Below are 15,266 nucleotides of genomic sequence, written 5' to 3'. Positions count from 1 at the left end.
CGGTTATCTGTAACGTCCGATATATTTTTGGGTGGTTTATTGTTTTAACTTTATCAAAGATAATTTTTCAGTTATCTGATTATCTGTTATCAAAGTTAATTTTTTGGTTATCTGTGCCCACCACTGGCTGTTTCTGAACATCAGTCATACCTCCAAGAAATTTCATTACTGTTGTAGTCAGAATCACAGTAATAGATAAAAGTTAGGATCAGAGGAAACTGACTCAAAATAAACCAGATCAAAGACAGAAGGCAAGCTCCAACCCTTGATAAAGAAACTTTCCACAAAATTTAATGAGCTATTTCTTAACTCCAGTCCCACCTTGCCATGAAATGTCAATATTTGTTGCAGTTCGTTAGTTGGTTAGTTAATTAAGCAGCATGATACCTAACTGTCATTCCTTTGGTCCTGTAATCATGATGGTTTCTGTTAGGATCTCAATCAAAAATCAAAGTTAGGATCAAAGGAATATAATGCAAATGACCCAAGATCAAAGACCAAAGGCAAGCCCCACCCCTTGTTAAAGAAATTTGCAGCAAAACTGAGTGAGATCTTTCTTGACCCCAGGCTTACTTATCTGTGAAATTTAAATAAAAAATGTTTCATACCCTGCTAACTAACTAACCAACAAACTAACTAAGGCAAATTACAAGATAAACATACTTTCCTTGGCAGAATATTTAATTATGTGAAATGAAAACAATTGAATGTTGTTGTCGACGCCATTCGAATTGTTCAGGATGATGTTCTATCAGACAAATAGTCAAATATGATAAAAATAAAATATTTTCTGTCTTGCAGGTTTGTTCTTTTCCAGCCTGAATCATTGATGGAGCTGTCAAGATAAGGAAATACCACCGGATCGCTGAACAGTGAACTTTCTAAACCAGTGGATTGCTTCAGAGGGGGAAAGAAGCTGTCCAGGATCAAACAAAGCCACAGACAGTGAAATCAGTTGGATTTTTCTCACTTCAAGAATTGTGCTTTAACAGGAAAAGCCAGTTTTCTCAGGAAGTGGACGACAGATGACTTACATAACTGTTAAATAATGTCACTATAAAATGGACACAATAGAAGTAAAGCACCTGAAACACTGAAGAAACCACACTGACCTTTGGAACTGACATTCAATGATCACTGCAAGACACGAGTTCCTTTGACTAAAAGGCATGAAGTGAATTTGGAAGCTTTTCAAGTTGTTTTTGCTTTTGTTTTTGTTTTTTTAAAGGCTAAGCCAAGAATGAAAGGGAACTGTCACTCTTCCTCCTCAACACAATTGAATCCCTGTGCCCTCGTTTCTCCAGTGAGCACACAACTAGTCTAGCTGTTTGCTCCATTCAAAAATTCAAAGCTTCAAAAGGAGTTTTTTTTTTTTTTTTTGAGGGGGGCTCGGATTTACTTTTGTGAATTCATACCAACATTCTGTTCACTGCTTCATGCCGTGAATGGCTGACAATGCTCCAATACAAAGCAGATCCCTGCAGTTATGAATCCAATATGCTGAATGAGCTGCCCTATGTTCAGCAGAAGACTTCAGGATGATCCAAGGCCCTGTGGATTAACATCCAACACATTTTCAGCTTTCCCTGGCTGAGCTGTATATTTTTATAAGCTTGAACGCCTTCACTAAAACCTAACCTTTCTGCATATTTTACATTCAATGTAGGGCTAGGTCATATCTTATTTTTATTTTATTTTATTTATTTTTGTTTCCATTACAATGGCTCTTTTTTTGACAGCTTGGACAGTTTTGCCAACATTAGGCCTTCTTAGTTGCTGTAACTTTGGGTGGTGTGAACCTTCAAGGACTAGCAGTTTGGCTTCTGGTGGGATGAAGCAGCAGTCAGGGCCCTCGTCCCTGGAACGGGTTAAAAGAGGATGGGTCTGGAACCAGTTCTTTGTAGTAGAGGAGTACACAGGAACGGAGCCGCTGTATGTAGGAAAGGTAAGACATTTCATTTTATGATGTAAATATCTGGATGAGAAAATACTGTTCGTTACCTTGAGCAAACATCATATAGGGTGACCCCCCCCCCCCCAAAAAAAAACAAAAAAAACAGAACCCATAAAATTTGTAAATTTACTGGACTTGAACTTCAGTCTGTGTACGATCATTCCTCAAAGTTTCAGTTATCTTGGACACTTTGCATAAAAGTTACATTCTTTCAAAATGATGCTCCAAATGGTATTATTTGTTGGTGAAACAGGCCTCCAGGCAAAATGTCTTTTCCTTGGTTGACCAAGGCATGTTGGGGAAGACTATTGTTCCAATTGTCTTCCCCAACAAGATCATACACAGGCTGAAGTTTAGCCAATTTCAAGAAATTTTCAAGAAATTTGCAAATATTTGTAGGATTTATTACAACTTCTATGGGTTCTGTTTATCTTGGGTCATCCTGTATAACAAATTTCAATTTATTTCCATTTATATAGTGCCAAATCACAACACAGTTGCCTCAAGGTGCTTCACACAAGTAAGGTCTAACCTTACTAACCCCCAGAGCAGCAGTGGTAAGGAAACACTCCCTCTGAGGAAGAAACCTCAACCAGACCAGACTCAAAGTAGTGACCCTCTGCTTGGGTCATGCTACAGACATAAATTACAGAAACAATTCACAAAATGAATATATAGGAAATGATGTTGGTGCACAGGACAGGAGGGTCTCCAGCACAAATACCACACCCATGTCTGGATGGAGCTGCACCTTAAACAGAGAGAGAGAAAAAAAAAAAAAAACAGAATCAGGCATCAGAAAGACAAGAAATACAGAATAATTTGCCAGCATTAAACAACAAGAAAAACAGGAAATACCAAGGTCATTGCCGGCTACTAGCCCTAAGCTTCACTAAAAGACCCAGAATTTAGGTAAAGTTGAGGCCGCTGCATGCTCCATTTACTAATAAAATTAATTAAAACAGTAAAAAGCGTAGAACTATACTATGCCAGTATGCTAGCTATACGAAAGGGAAAATAAGTACGTCTTAAGTCTGGACTTGAAAATCTCCACAGAATCTGACTGTTTTATTGATCCAGGGAGATCATTCCACAAAACAGGGGCACAATAAGAGAAAGCTCTGTGACCCACAGACTACTTATTCACCCTAGGGACACAAAGTAGTCCTGCACCCTGAGAACATAAAGCCCGGGCCGGTACGTAAGGTTTAATTAGGTCAGCTAAGTAGGGAGGTGCCAGTCCGTAAACAGTTTTATAGACGAGTAGCAGAACCTTAAAATCTGATCTCACTGGAACAGGAAGCCAGTGAAGAGACGCCAAAATGTGTGTAATATGGTCGAACTTTCTGCTTCATGTCAAAAGTCTGGCTGCAGCATTTTGAACCAATTGGAGAGCCCTAATGCTGGACTGCAGTAAACCAGAAAATAGAACATTGCAGTAGTCCAATCTAGAACAGATAAAAGCATGGATCAGGGTCTCAGCATCAGCCATAGACAGGATGGGATGAATCTTCGCTATATTTCACAGGTGGAAGAAAACAGTCCTCGTAATATATCTAATGTGGAGGTCAAAGGAAAATATAGGATCAGAAATTACCCCAAGGTTCCTCACTTTGTCAGTGTGATGTATAACACACGAGCCTAGGCTAAGCGTTAACTGGTCATATTGATGCGGATGTCTCACTGGTCCAAGAACCATCATTTCAGTCTTATCAGAGTTTAAAAGTAGGAAGTTTCTAGACATCCATCTTTTCACTGATGCAACACAATCTTCTAAGGATTTTATGTGAATCAGATTACCCACAGTTATCGGCATGTATAACTGAGTATCATCAGCACAGCAGTGAAAGGTAATCCCAAAACACCGCTATATGTGCCCAAGGGGTGCTATATAAAGGGAGAAAAGCAGGGGGCCTAAGACGGACCCCTGTGTAACCTCAAATTTCATGTCACTAAGGTTAGAGGTAGTGTTACTGTACAAAACACAGTGAGAACGACTAGTCAAGTCTGAAACATTTTTGATTTGATTTGATTTGAAACATTTAGGAACAGATCCAGTAGTTAAAGAAAGATGAATAATTTCCAGCACAGTCGGCCCAAGGATGGGCCACAGGTCCTTAAACAGTTTTGTTGGTATAGTTGGTATCTGGGCTTACATTCCTGGACAAGGTGAGAAGCTCGACAATCCGGGAAGTACTCAGAGTACAGCCACTGCTTCTTCACATCACATTGGGCAGCACGGTGGCTTAATATTTCGCACTCTTGCCTCACAGCAAGAAAGTCATTGGTTTGATTCCCACCTGTGGCCTTTCTGTGTGGAGTTTGCATATTTTCTTCGTGTTTGAGTGGGTTTCCTCCAGGTGCTCCTGTTTCCTCCCACATTTAAACATATGCAGGTTAGATGAATTGGAAACTTTATAATTGTCCAGGTATTCCTTGAAAAAAAGGTCTTGGTCTCAATGGGACTAACCTGGCTAAATAAATTAATAAAAAAGGAGCCATCTGAGGTGGTTCAGGTATTTCTGGTGAGGATGCCCTCTGGTCGTCTCCCTAGGGAGGTCTTCCAGGCATGGCCAACTGGTTAGGAGGCCGAGAGGAAGACCCAGGAAATGCTGGGGGAATTATATTTCACAGCTGGCTTAGGAACTAACACAGTCAAAATGACACATTCATTTCCTGCCACTTATCCGGTGGCAGCAGACCAAGCAGCTCATTCCACACTAGCCTATCCTCTGCCAAATCCTGTAACTCTTCCTGAACTTCTTTAAAAAAAAATGTTCTTTGTTCTTACAGGCGTGTCAGGGCATTTGTGGTGGTGTTTAGTCGACAACATCAAAACAGCCAGCTCTGACAATGTCTTCATTTGATTCCTCTGAATTAAACCATATTAGAAGTTCCTGAGTCACAACCACCCTGTCATACTGCACACATAAAATCCACTTTGCCAATACCGAGTGTGACCACAGCTGCAGTCTATTTATTTTATGACGTCATAAAATTTTGAATGATATCTTCATGCATTGTTCTCAGAGTGGTTAAGTGTGATTACAACCCCTGGCAAAAATTATGGAATCACCGGCCTTGGAGGATGTTCATTCAGTTGTTTAATTTTGTAGAAAAAAAGCAGATCACAGACATGACACAAAACTAAAGTCATTTCAAATGGCAACTTTCTGGCTTTAAGAAACACTATAAGAAATCAAGAAAAAAAGATTGTGGCAGTCAGTAACGGTTACTTTTTTAGACCAAGCAGAGGAAAAAAATATGGAATCACTCAATTCTGAGGAAAAAATTATGGAATCACCCTGTAAATTTTCATCCCCAAAACTAACACCTGCATCATATCAGATCTGCTCATTAGTCTGCATCTAAAAAGGAGTGAACACACCTTGGAGAGCTGTTGCACCAAGTGGACTGACATGAATCATGGCTCCAACACGAGAGATGTCAATTGAAACAAAGGAGAGGATTATCAAACTCTTAAAAGAGAGTAAATCATCACGCAATGTTGCAAAAGATGTTGGTTGTTCACAGTCAGCTGTGTCTAAACTCTGGACCAAATACAAACAACATGGGAAGGTTGTTAAAGGCAAACATACTGGTAGACCAAGGAAGACATCAAAGCGTCAAGACAGAAAACTTAAAGCAATATGTCTCAAAAATCGAAAAATGTACAACAAAACAAATGAGGAACGAATGGGAGGAAACTGGAGTCAACGTCTGTGACCGAACTGTAAGAAACCGCCTAAAGGAAATGGGATTTACATACAGAAAAGCTAAACGAAAGGCATCATTAACACCTAAACAGAAAAAAACAAGGTTACAATGGGCTAAGGAAAAGCAATTGTGGACTGTGGATGACTGGATGAAAGTCATATTCAGTGATGAATCTCGAATCTGCATTGGGCAAGGTGATGATGCTGGAACTTTTGTTTGGTGCCTTTCCAATGAGATTTATAAAGATGACTGCCTGAAGAGAACATGTAAATTTCCACAGTCATTGATGATATGGGGCTGCATGTCAGGTAAAGGCACTGGGGAGATGGCTGTCATTACATCATCAATAAATGCACAAGTTTATGTTGATATTTTGGACAATTGAAAGGATGTTTGGGGATGATGAAATCATTTTTCAAGATGATAATGCATCTTGCCATAGAGCAAAAACTACAAAAACATTCCTTGCAAAAAGACACATAGGGTCAATGTCATGGCATAGGGTCAATGTCAATGAGCAGATCTGATTTGATGCAGGTGTTAATTTGGGGGATGAAAATTTACAGGGTGATTCCATAATTTTTTCCTCAGAATTGAGTGATTCCATATTTTTTTCCTCTGCTTGGTCTACAAAAGTAACCGTTACTGACTGCCACAATCTTCTTTTCTTGATTTCTTATAGTGTTTCTTAAAGCCAGAAAGTTGCCATTTGAAATGACTTTAGTTTTGTGTCATGTCTGTGATCTGCTTTTTTTCTACAAAATTAAACAACTGAATGAACATCCTCTGAGGCCGGTGATTCCATAATTTTTTTTTGGGTTGTATTTTCTCAGGCACTCATGAAAAGTCACCCATATAGGATTGAAGGACAGCTTTAAAAAGCATTATAAACGCAATGCAAAGCAGTTCCAAAATAAATAAATAAATAAGACAAATGTAAAGTAAATGTAATGATTGCAAAAATAGTCATGTAGTAGTAGAGAAAATAATTTCAATTATCAGGACAAAACAGTATTTGGGGTTTCAAAAAAGGAAGAAAAAAAAAGTCCTTTGATGAAGTTCCACATGAATTATAGAGCTGAAAGTGAATTGTATGTGTTGCATAATCTGTATGGGGGGATCACTGTGGGAAAAAGTGGAAATTTTTACTTATTTTACTTGAATCTCAATCCATTGTTTTAGACTTTAGTTAAGGTTCAGCTTCTCTTTGAATCATGCACGGTTTCATAGTGCATCTCTCGCAGACTGCAGGTGGAGCACATACATCATGACTGCTGCAACCTCACCAGTACGGAAATTAGTAGACTGAAAGCAGCAGACCTATGTATGGTTATGAATAACAACACTGGTAACACTTTTCCATTATTCTAACAGTATACATATATAAAACGCAATCAGAGTAAAACAGCATTTGAGGTGCTGTAAATCTCTTCTTAATTCCTGAACAATTTTCTTATGATACATGAATGCAGATGATGCCAACTTTGAAACATCTGTGGGAGAGCCTCCATCAAGCAATGCCACAAAATTGCAGTGTATGCATTTCTATTTGGAAAGTCTGATCTCAGATGACCCACATGTGGGCACACAATTTGCATGGTGACACTGATGCTGAGCTGAACAGCTAAGTTGCATAAAAAAAAAAAAAAAAAAAAATTAAATAAAATGGATCCCTCTCTCTTCTCCTCCTGCCTGATGGCTCCACCCTCAGCATCCTTCTCCCTATACGAGGTCTGTTAGAAAAGTATCTGACCTTCTTATTTTTTTCAAAAACTTGATGGATTTGAAACACGTGTGCTTGCGTTATCCAACCTTGAACCTTTGTGCGCATGCGTGAATTTTTTCACGCCTGTCGATTGCGTCATTTGCTTGTAAGCAGCCTTTGTGTGAGGATGGGTGAAGTCTCTCGTCATTTTTTCTTTGCAAGGAAATGGCGGAACGACTGGCGCAGCGCGACTGCATCAAATTTTGCCAGAAACTGGGCGACAGCCAGGTGGAAACCATTCGGATTATTCAGACGGCTTTCGGTGATGATGCTATGGGCATCACACAGATTAAGGAGCGGTACAACTGGTTTAAAGACGTCCGCACAACGGTAGAGAGCGAGCCGCGCTCCCGTTGGCCATCAACATGCTGAAATGACCAGATCTGTTGTGTGGGCCGCTGAAGAGGAGGTACTGCTGGCCCACCACCACCAGAGGGCGCCCTGCTTGGAGTGCGGGCTCCAAGCACGAGAGGGCGCCAGACCCAGAAGAAGTGACAGCTGTCACTCATCCTCTGCACCAGCTGTCACTCGTTATCATCACTACCATAAAAGCCGGACTGCAACTCCACCTCCCCGCCGAGAAATCGACTACCAGAACCAAGGTAATTTCTCTGCTGACTAATACGCTGTCTAACTTTGTTCTGTGTGCAGTCGCATTCCTGTGAAGACCCAGAAGAGGGACAAACAGGAGCTGCACGAGTGTGTGTGATTTGGAGGTGGAGGTGCTCCCTCCTAACGGTATCTGGACTATAGATTACTGAGTGTGCGGACTCACACTCACACATCATATTTCTGCTTTCTGCCAGCAGTACCAGGGTCGACAGTCGAAGACAGAGGCCACCTGGGGACTCGGGACTTGGCGGCTCCGGTGTTCTTCAGGCCGTTGGTGGTGGAAGCCGTGTGGGACGCGGCTTCTCTCTCGTCGGGCGTCTTCTATCTTCGAGCCTGCCCACACTTCACCTGGTGTTTATTGACTGTGAAATTAAGACACGTTTCGTTGTGTAACATCACAACATTAAATTGTTACCTTTTGGCTTACTCATTGTCCGTTCATTTGCGCCCCCTGTTGTGGGTCCGTGCTACGACACCTTCCCAACAAGATCATTTCCAAAGTGAACGCTATGGTGATGTGGGACCGTCGTGTGACTAAACGGGAAATTGCAGAAGAGGTGGATATCAGCACTTTTTCGGCACATTCCACTGTGACAGAAGATTTTACCATGAAAAGAGTTGCAGCGAAATTCATGCCGATGGCTTTGGCACGAAGCTGATGGCGGAGCAAAAGCACCTCCGTGTTGAAGTCTCACAGGACATGTTGTGACATGTTCACCTCTTCCACCATTCAGAAGACTCAGACGGCTTTCAGTGGCTTTTAAGTCGTGTGACTATCCGAGAAATTGTGGAATAGGTCTCACTACTGTCTTGTTAACATTACCCTTCACTCTTTCAGATATTCTTCGGGCACAAATCACTTCTGCCACCTTTCTCCACCCACTCCACCCTGCCTGCACTCGCTTCATCACCTCTATACCACACTCTCCATTACTTTGGACAGTTGACCCCAAGTATTTAAACTCATCTACTTTCACCACCTCTCCTCCTTGTAACCGCACTGTTCCACTGGGCTCCCTCTCATTCACACACATGTACTCAGTCTTGCTCCTACTAACTTTCATTCCCGTTCTGTCCAGAGCATATCTCCACATCTGCAGGTTAGACTCAACCTGCTCTCTACTCTCACTACAGATTATAATGTCATCTGCAAACATCATAATCCGTGGAGACTCGTGTCTGATCTCATCCATCAACTTGTCCATCACCACTGCAAACAAGAAGGCACTCAGAGCTGACCCTTGGTGTAATGCCACCTCCCCCTTGAATGAATCTGTCATTCCAGCTGCACATCTCACCGGTGTCACATTATCATTGTACATGTCCTGCACTACCCTCACATACTTTTCTGCCACTCCAGACTTCTTCAGACAATACCACAACTCCTCTTAGCACCCTGTCATAAGCTTTCTCTAAATCTACAAACACACTGTACAGCTCCTTCTGGCCTTCTCTATACTTTTTCATCAGCATCTGTTATCTGTCTGTATAGGTTATAAATCATTTATAATTATTCTGCAAGAGATTGTCATTTCTTTAATGCAGGAGTTGGCTTTTCATCGTACCACAATAGTTAATCAAAGTCAATCAAAGTCAATAAAATATGATTTGACACACAATACCATTATTATTACAATTCACGGTGAGAAGATCACAGTATCAATCAGGTTTTTTTTTTTTTGGTGGTAAAAGGTGTCTAATGTAGGAGTTACTACGGTTTGGAGTTTTATTTCACTCCCACATTTCTGTTCTTTCTCTCCTGACAGATAGCTCAGGGCCTCATTGTTCTCTGATCCACTTTGCTTTGTAGTGCTGTCGGAGCTCAAGGAGCCCATTGTTGTGGGCTATCGACCAACTGTTTACACAGTCTTTCAGTGAGCTTGTTTACATCTCGATTTGGACATTTTGTGGCACTCCTTTTGTCGAAGTATTGCCTTTAGAAGTCGAGTAGAACCGGATACAGGCAACAATTGCAATGCAATTTCTATCATACATAAAACGTGTGCACCATCTGTTGGCCTTTCAAACATCATTTTAACTCTTTAGTTTAGCTGACATACATATTGCGCTGCATGGTTATTAGAAGTTTAAGCGATTGCTCATACTGACAAGAACAATCAGTGTATGAGGTCCTTAGCGCTTTAGAAAGAAGTGTGTGTAACCCGATTGGGAACATCATGATAGCTGTGTTAGGATGATAGTGTTACTGAAGTTATATCCTTCACATCAGTGAGTCATCCAATCATTTGTGGCACGTTTGAACACATCAGTGAGGAGATGTCCCCGCTTTTTTCATTTATTTCAGGATAAAATTATTTGCAAACTGCTGCAAAAATATTGAAATAAAGCCCGCAACCATTCAATTGAAAATAAATCAACAACACTGAATTTGGAGAATGAATGATTTATGTCAATAATCATGAATATAAGAATATATATCATAAAAGAAATCAAAGTAATTGAGTCATACATTTTTTTATCCCCTTGGCTGAAAAGTAAACATGCTGTTTTTGCGTTCAGGTGCTTCAGCTCTTCCTGCATGCATGGATGTTTTCATGTAGTGATGTTATCTGACCAGTAAATTGTTGTTGAGCTGTTTTTTTTTAACTCCCAAAATATATTGATTTTAACAATATACAGTGAGGAAAATAAGTATTTGAACACCCTGCTATTTAGCAAGTTCTCCCGCTTAGAAATCATGGAGGGATCTGAAATTTTCATCTTAGGTGCATGTCCACTGTGAGAGACATAACCTAAAAAAAAAAAAAATCCGGAAATCACAATGTATGATTTTTTTTTTTTTTTATAATTTATTTGTATGTTACTGATGCAAATAAGTATTTCAACACCTGTGAAAATCAAATCAAATCAAATCAAATCATTTCATTTATATAGCGCCAAATCACAACAAACAGTTGCCCGAAGGCGCTTCATATTGCAAGGCAAAGCCATACAATAATTACAGAAAAACCCCAACTGTCAAAATGACCCCCTGTGAGCAAGCACTTGGCGACAGTGGGAAGGAAAAACTCCCTTTTAACAGGAAGAAACCTCCAGCAGAACCAGGCTCAGGGAGGGGCAGTCTTCTGCTGGGACTGGTTGGGGCTGAGGGAGAGAACCAGGAAAAAGACATGCTGTGGAGGGGAGCAGAGATCAATCACTAATGATTAAATGCAGAGTGGTGCATACAGAGCAAAAAGAGAAAGAAACACTCAGTGCATCATGGGAACCCCCCAGCAGTCTAAGTCTATAGCAGCATAACTAAGGGATGGTTCAGGGTCACCTGATCCAGCCCTAACTATAAGCTTTAGCAAAAAGGAAAGTTTTAAGCCTAATCTTAAAAGTAGAGAGGGTGTCTGTCTCCCTGATCTGAATTGGGAGCTGGTTCCAGAGGAGAGGAGCCTGAAAGCTGAAGGCTCTGCCTCCCATTCTACTCTTACAAACCCTAGGAACTACAAGTAAGCCTGCAGTCTGAGAGCGAAGCGCTCTATTGGGGTGATATGGTACTATGAGGTCCCTAAGATAAGATGGGACCTGATTATTCAAAACCTTATAAGTAAGAAGAAGAATTTTAAATTCTATTCTAGAATTAACAGGAAGCCAATATGGGTGAGATATGCTCTCTCCTTCTAGTCCCTGTCAGTACTCTAGCTGCAGCATTTTGAATTAACTGAAGGCTTTTCAGGGAACCTTTAGGACAACCTGATAATAATGAATTACAATAGTCCAGCCTAGAGGAAATAAATGCATGAATTAGTTTTTCAGCATCACTCTGAGACAAGACCTTTCTAATTTTAGAGATATTGTGCAAATGCAAAAAAGCAGTCCTACATATTTGTTTAATATGCGCATTGAATGACATATCCTGATCAAAAATGACTCCAAGATTTCTCACAGTATTACTAGAGGTCAGGGTAATGCCATCCAGAGTAAGGATCTGGCTAGACACCATGTTTCTAAGATTTGTGGGGCCAAGTACAATAACTTCAGTTTTATCTGAGTTTAAAAGCAAGAAATTAGAGGTCATCCATGTCTTTATGTCTGTAAGACAATCCTGCAGTTTAGCTAATTGGTGTGTGTCCTCTGGCTTCATGGATAGATAAAGCTGAGTATCATCTGCTTAACAATGAAAATTTAAGCAATGCTGTCTAATACTGCCTAAGGGAAGCATGTATAAAGTGAATAAAATTGGTCCTAGCACAGAACCTTGTGGAACTCCATAATTAACCTTAGTCTGTGAAGAAGATTCCCCATTTACATGAACAAATTGTAATCTATTAGATAAATATGATTCAAACCACCACAGCGCAGTGCCTTTAATACCTATGGCATGCTCTAATCTCTGTAATAAAATTTTGTGGTCAACAGTATCAAAAGCAGCACTGAGGTCTAACAGAACAAGCACAGAGATGAGTCCACTGTCTGAGGCTATAAGAAGATCATTTGTAACCTTCACTAATGCTGTTTCTGTACTATGATGAATTCTAAACCCTGACTGAAACTCTTCAAATAGACCATTCCTCTGCAGATGATCAGTTAGCTGTTTTACAACTACCCTTTCAAGAATTTCTGAGAGAAAAGGAAGGTTGGAGATTGGCCTATAATTAGCTAAGATAGCTGGGTCAAGTGATGGCTTTTTAAGTAATGGTTTAATTACTGCCACCTTAAAAGCCTGTGGTACATAGCCAACTAATAAAGACAGATTGATCATATTTAAGATCGAAGCAATAATTAATGGTAGGGCTTCCTTGAGCAGCCTGGTAGGAATGGGGTCTAATAGACATGTTGATGGTTTGGATGAAGTAACTAATGAAAATAACTCAGACAGAACAATTGGAGAGACCAAATACCGGCATCACTGAAAGCAGCCAAAGAGAACGATATGTCTTTGGGATGGTTATGACTAATTTTTTCTCTAATAGTTAAAATTTTATTAGCAAAGAAAGTCATGAAGTCATTACTAGTTAAAGTTAAAGGAATACTCGGCTCAATAGAGCTCTGACTCTTTGTCAGCCTGGCTACAGTGCTGAAAAGAAACCTGGGGTTGTTCTTATTTTCTTCAATTAGTGATGAGTAGTAAGATGTCCTAGCTTTACGGAGGGCTTTTTTTATAGAGCAACAGACTCTTTTTCCAGGCTAAGTGAAGATCTTCTAAATTAGTGAGACGCCATTTCCTCTCCAACTTACGGTTATCTGCTTTAAGCTGCGAGTTTGTGAGTTATACCACGGAGTCAGGCACTTCTGATTTAAAGCTCTCTTTTTCAGAGGAGCTACAGCATCCAAAGTTGTCTTCAATGAGGATGTAAAACTATTGACGAGATACTCTATCTCACTTACAGAGTTTAGGTAGCCACTCTGCACTGTGTTGGTATATGGTATATGGTATATTAGAGAACATAAAGAAGGAATCATATCCTTAAACCTAGTTACAGCGCTTTCTGAAAGACTTCTAGTGTAATGAAACTTATTCCCCACTGCTGGGTAGTCCATCAGAGTAAATGTAAATGTTATTAAGAAATGATCAGACAGAAGGGAGTTTTCAGGGAATACTGTTAAGTCTTCAATTTCCATACCATAAGTCAGAACAAGATCTAAGATATGATTAAAGTGGTGGGTGGACTCATTTACATTTTGAGCAAAGCCAATTGAGTCTAATAATAGATTAAATGCAGTGTTGAGGCTGTCATTCTCAGCATCTGTGTGGATGTTAAAATCGCCCACTATAATTATCTTATCTGAGCTAAGCACTAAGTCAGACAAAAGGTCTGAAAATTCACAGAGAAATTCACAGTAACGACCAGGTGGACGATAGATAATAACAAATAAAACTGTTTTTTGGGACTTCCAATTTGGATGGACAAGACTAAGACTCAAGCTTTCAAATGAATTAAAGCTCTGTCTGGGTTTTTGATTAATTAATAAGCTGGAATGGAAGATTGCTGCTAATCCTCCGCCTCGGCCCGTGCTACGAGCGTTCTGGCAGTTAGTGTGACTCGGGGGTGTTGACTCATTTAAACTAACGTATTCATCCTGCTGTAACCAGGTTTCTGTAAGGCAGAACAAATCAATATGTTGATCCATTATTATATCATTTACTAACAGGGACTTAGAAGAGAGAGACCTAATGTTTAATAGACCACATTTAACTGTTTTAGTCTGTGGTGCAGTTGAAGGTGCTATATTATTTTTTCTTTTTGAATTTTTATGCTTAAATAGATTTTTGCTGGTTATTGGTGGTCTGGGAGCAGGCACCGTCTCTACGGGGATGGGGTAATGAGGGGATGGCAGTTGGAGAGAAGCTGCAGAGAGGTGTGTAAGACTACAATTCTGCTTCCTGGTCCCAACCCTGGATAGTCACGGTTTGGAGGATTTAAGAAAATTGGCCAGATTTCTAGAAATGAGAGCTGCTCCATCCAAAGTGGGATGGATGTCGTCTCTCCTAACAAGACCAGGTTTTCCCCAGACGCTTTGCCAATTATCTATGAAGCCCACCTCATTTTTTGGACACCACTCAGACAGCCAGCAATTCAAGGAGAACATGCGGCTAAACATGTCACTCCCGGTCCGATTGGGGAGGGGCCCAGAGAAAACTACAGAGTCCGACATTGTCGCCTGCTCTGGCCCCGAAAGACAATTGACTATGGTTGCTGGTGTCGCTAACTTCACATTTCTCAAAACAGAGTCACCAATAACCAGAGTTTGATCCTTGGCGGGTGTGTCGCCGAGTGGGGAAAAATGGTTAGAGATGTGAACGGGTTGGCGGTGTACACGGGGCTTCTGTTTAGGACTACGCTTCCTCCTCACAGTCACCCAGTCGGTCTGCTTTCCCGGCTACTCTTGATCTGCCGGGAGGGTACTAACGGCGGCTAAGCTACCTTGGTCCGCACCGACTACAGGGTCTGGCTAGCTGTAGGATTTTCCAAGGTGCGGAGCCGAGTCTCCAATTCGCCCAGCCTGGCCTCCAAAGCTACGAATAAGCTACACTTATTACAAGTACCATTACTGCTAAAGGAGGTCGAGGAATAACTAAACATTTCACACCCAGAGCAGAAAAGTGCGGGAGAGACAGGAGAAGCCGCAATGCTAAACCGGCTAAGAGCTAGTAGCTGTGCTAAGCTAGCAGATTCCTAAAAACACGCAAAGTGAATAATGTGTAAACAATTTAGAGGTGATTCAGCAGAGGGAGTGCTTTAGTTAAGGCACGTGAAGATTACACTG

The 15,266-nt window shown here is 40.7% G+C and overlaps 1 protein-coding gene across 1 annotated transcript in view; it reads left to right on the top strand.

Moving 5' to 3' along the window:
• The window catches only part of LOC117506558 (cadherin-22-like), a 766,928-nt gene that overhangs the window by 395,222 nt on the left and 356,440 nt on the right, over positions 1-15,266 (top strand). Inside the window, exon 3 of the mRNA XM_034166074.1 lies at positions 802-1,945. Coding sequence (XP_034021965.1) covers positions 1,721-1,945 — 225 coding nt within the window. The 5' untranslated portion in view covers positions 802-1,720. The remainder of the gene's footprint in view (positions 1-801; positions 1,946-15,266) is intronic.

The sequence above is a fragment of the Thalassophryne amazonica genome, chromosome 3 (assembly GCF_902500255.1).
Source record: "Thalassophryne amazonica chromosome 3, fThaAma1.1, whole genome shotgun sequence".
NCBI lineage: Eukaryota > Metazoa > Chordata > Actinopteri > Batrachoidiformes > Batrachoididae > Thalassophryne > Thalassophryne amazonica.
Note: the sequence above shows the minus strand (reverse complement) of the source record. Positions and strands in the feature narration are given on the sequence as shown.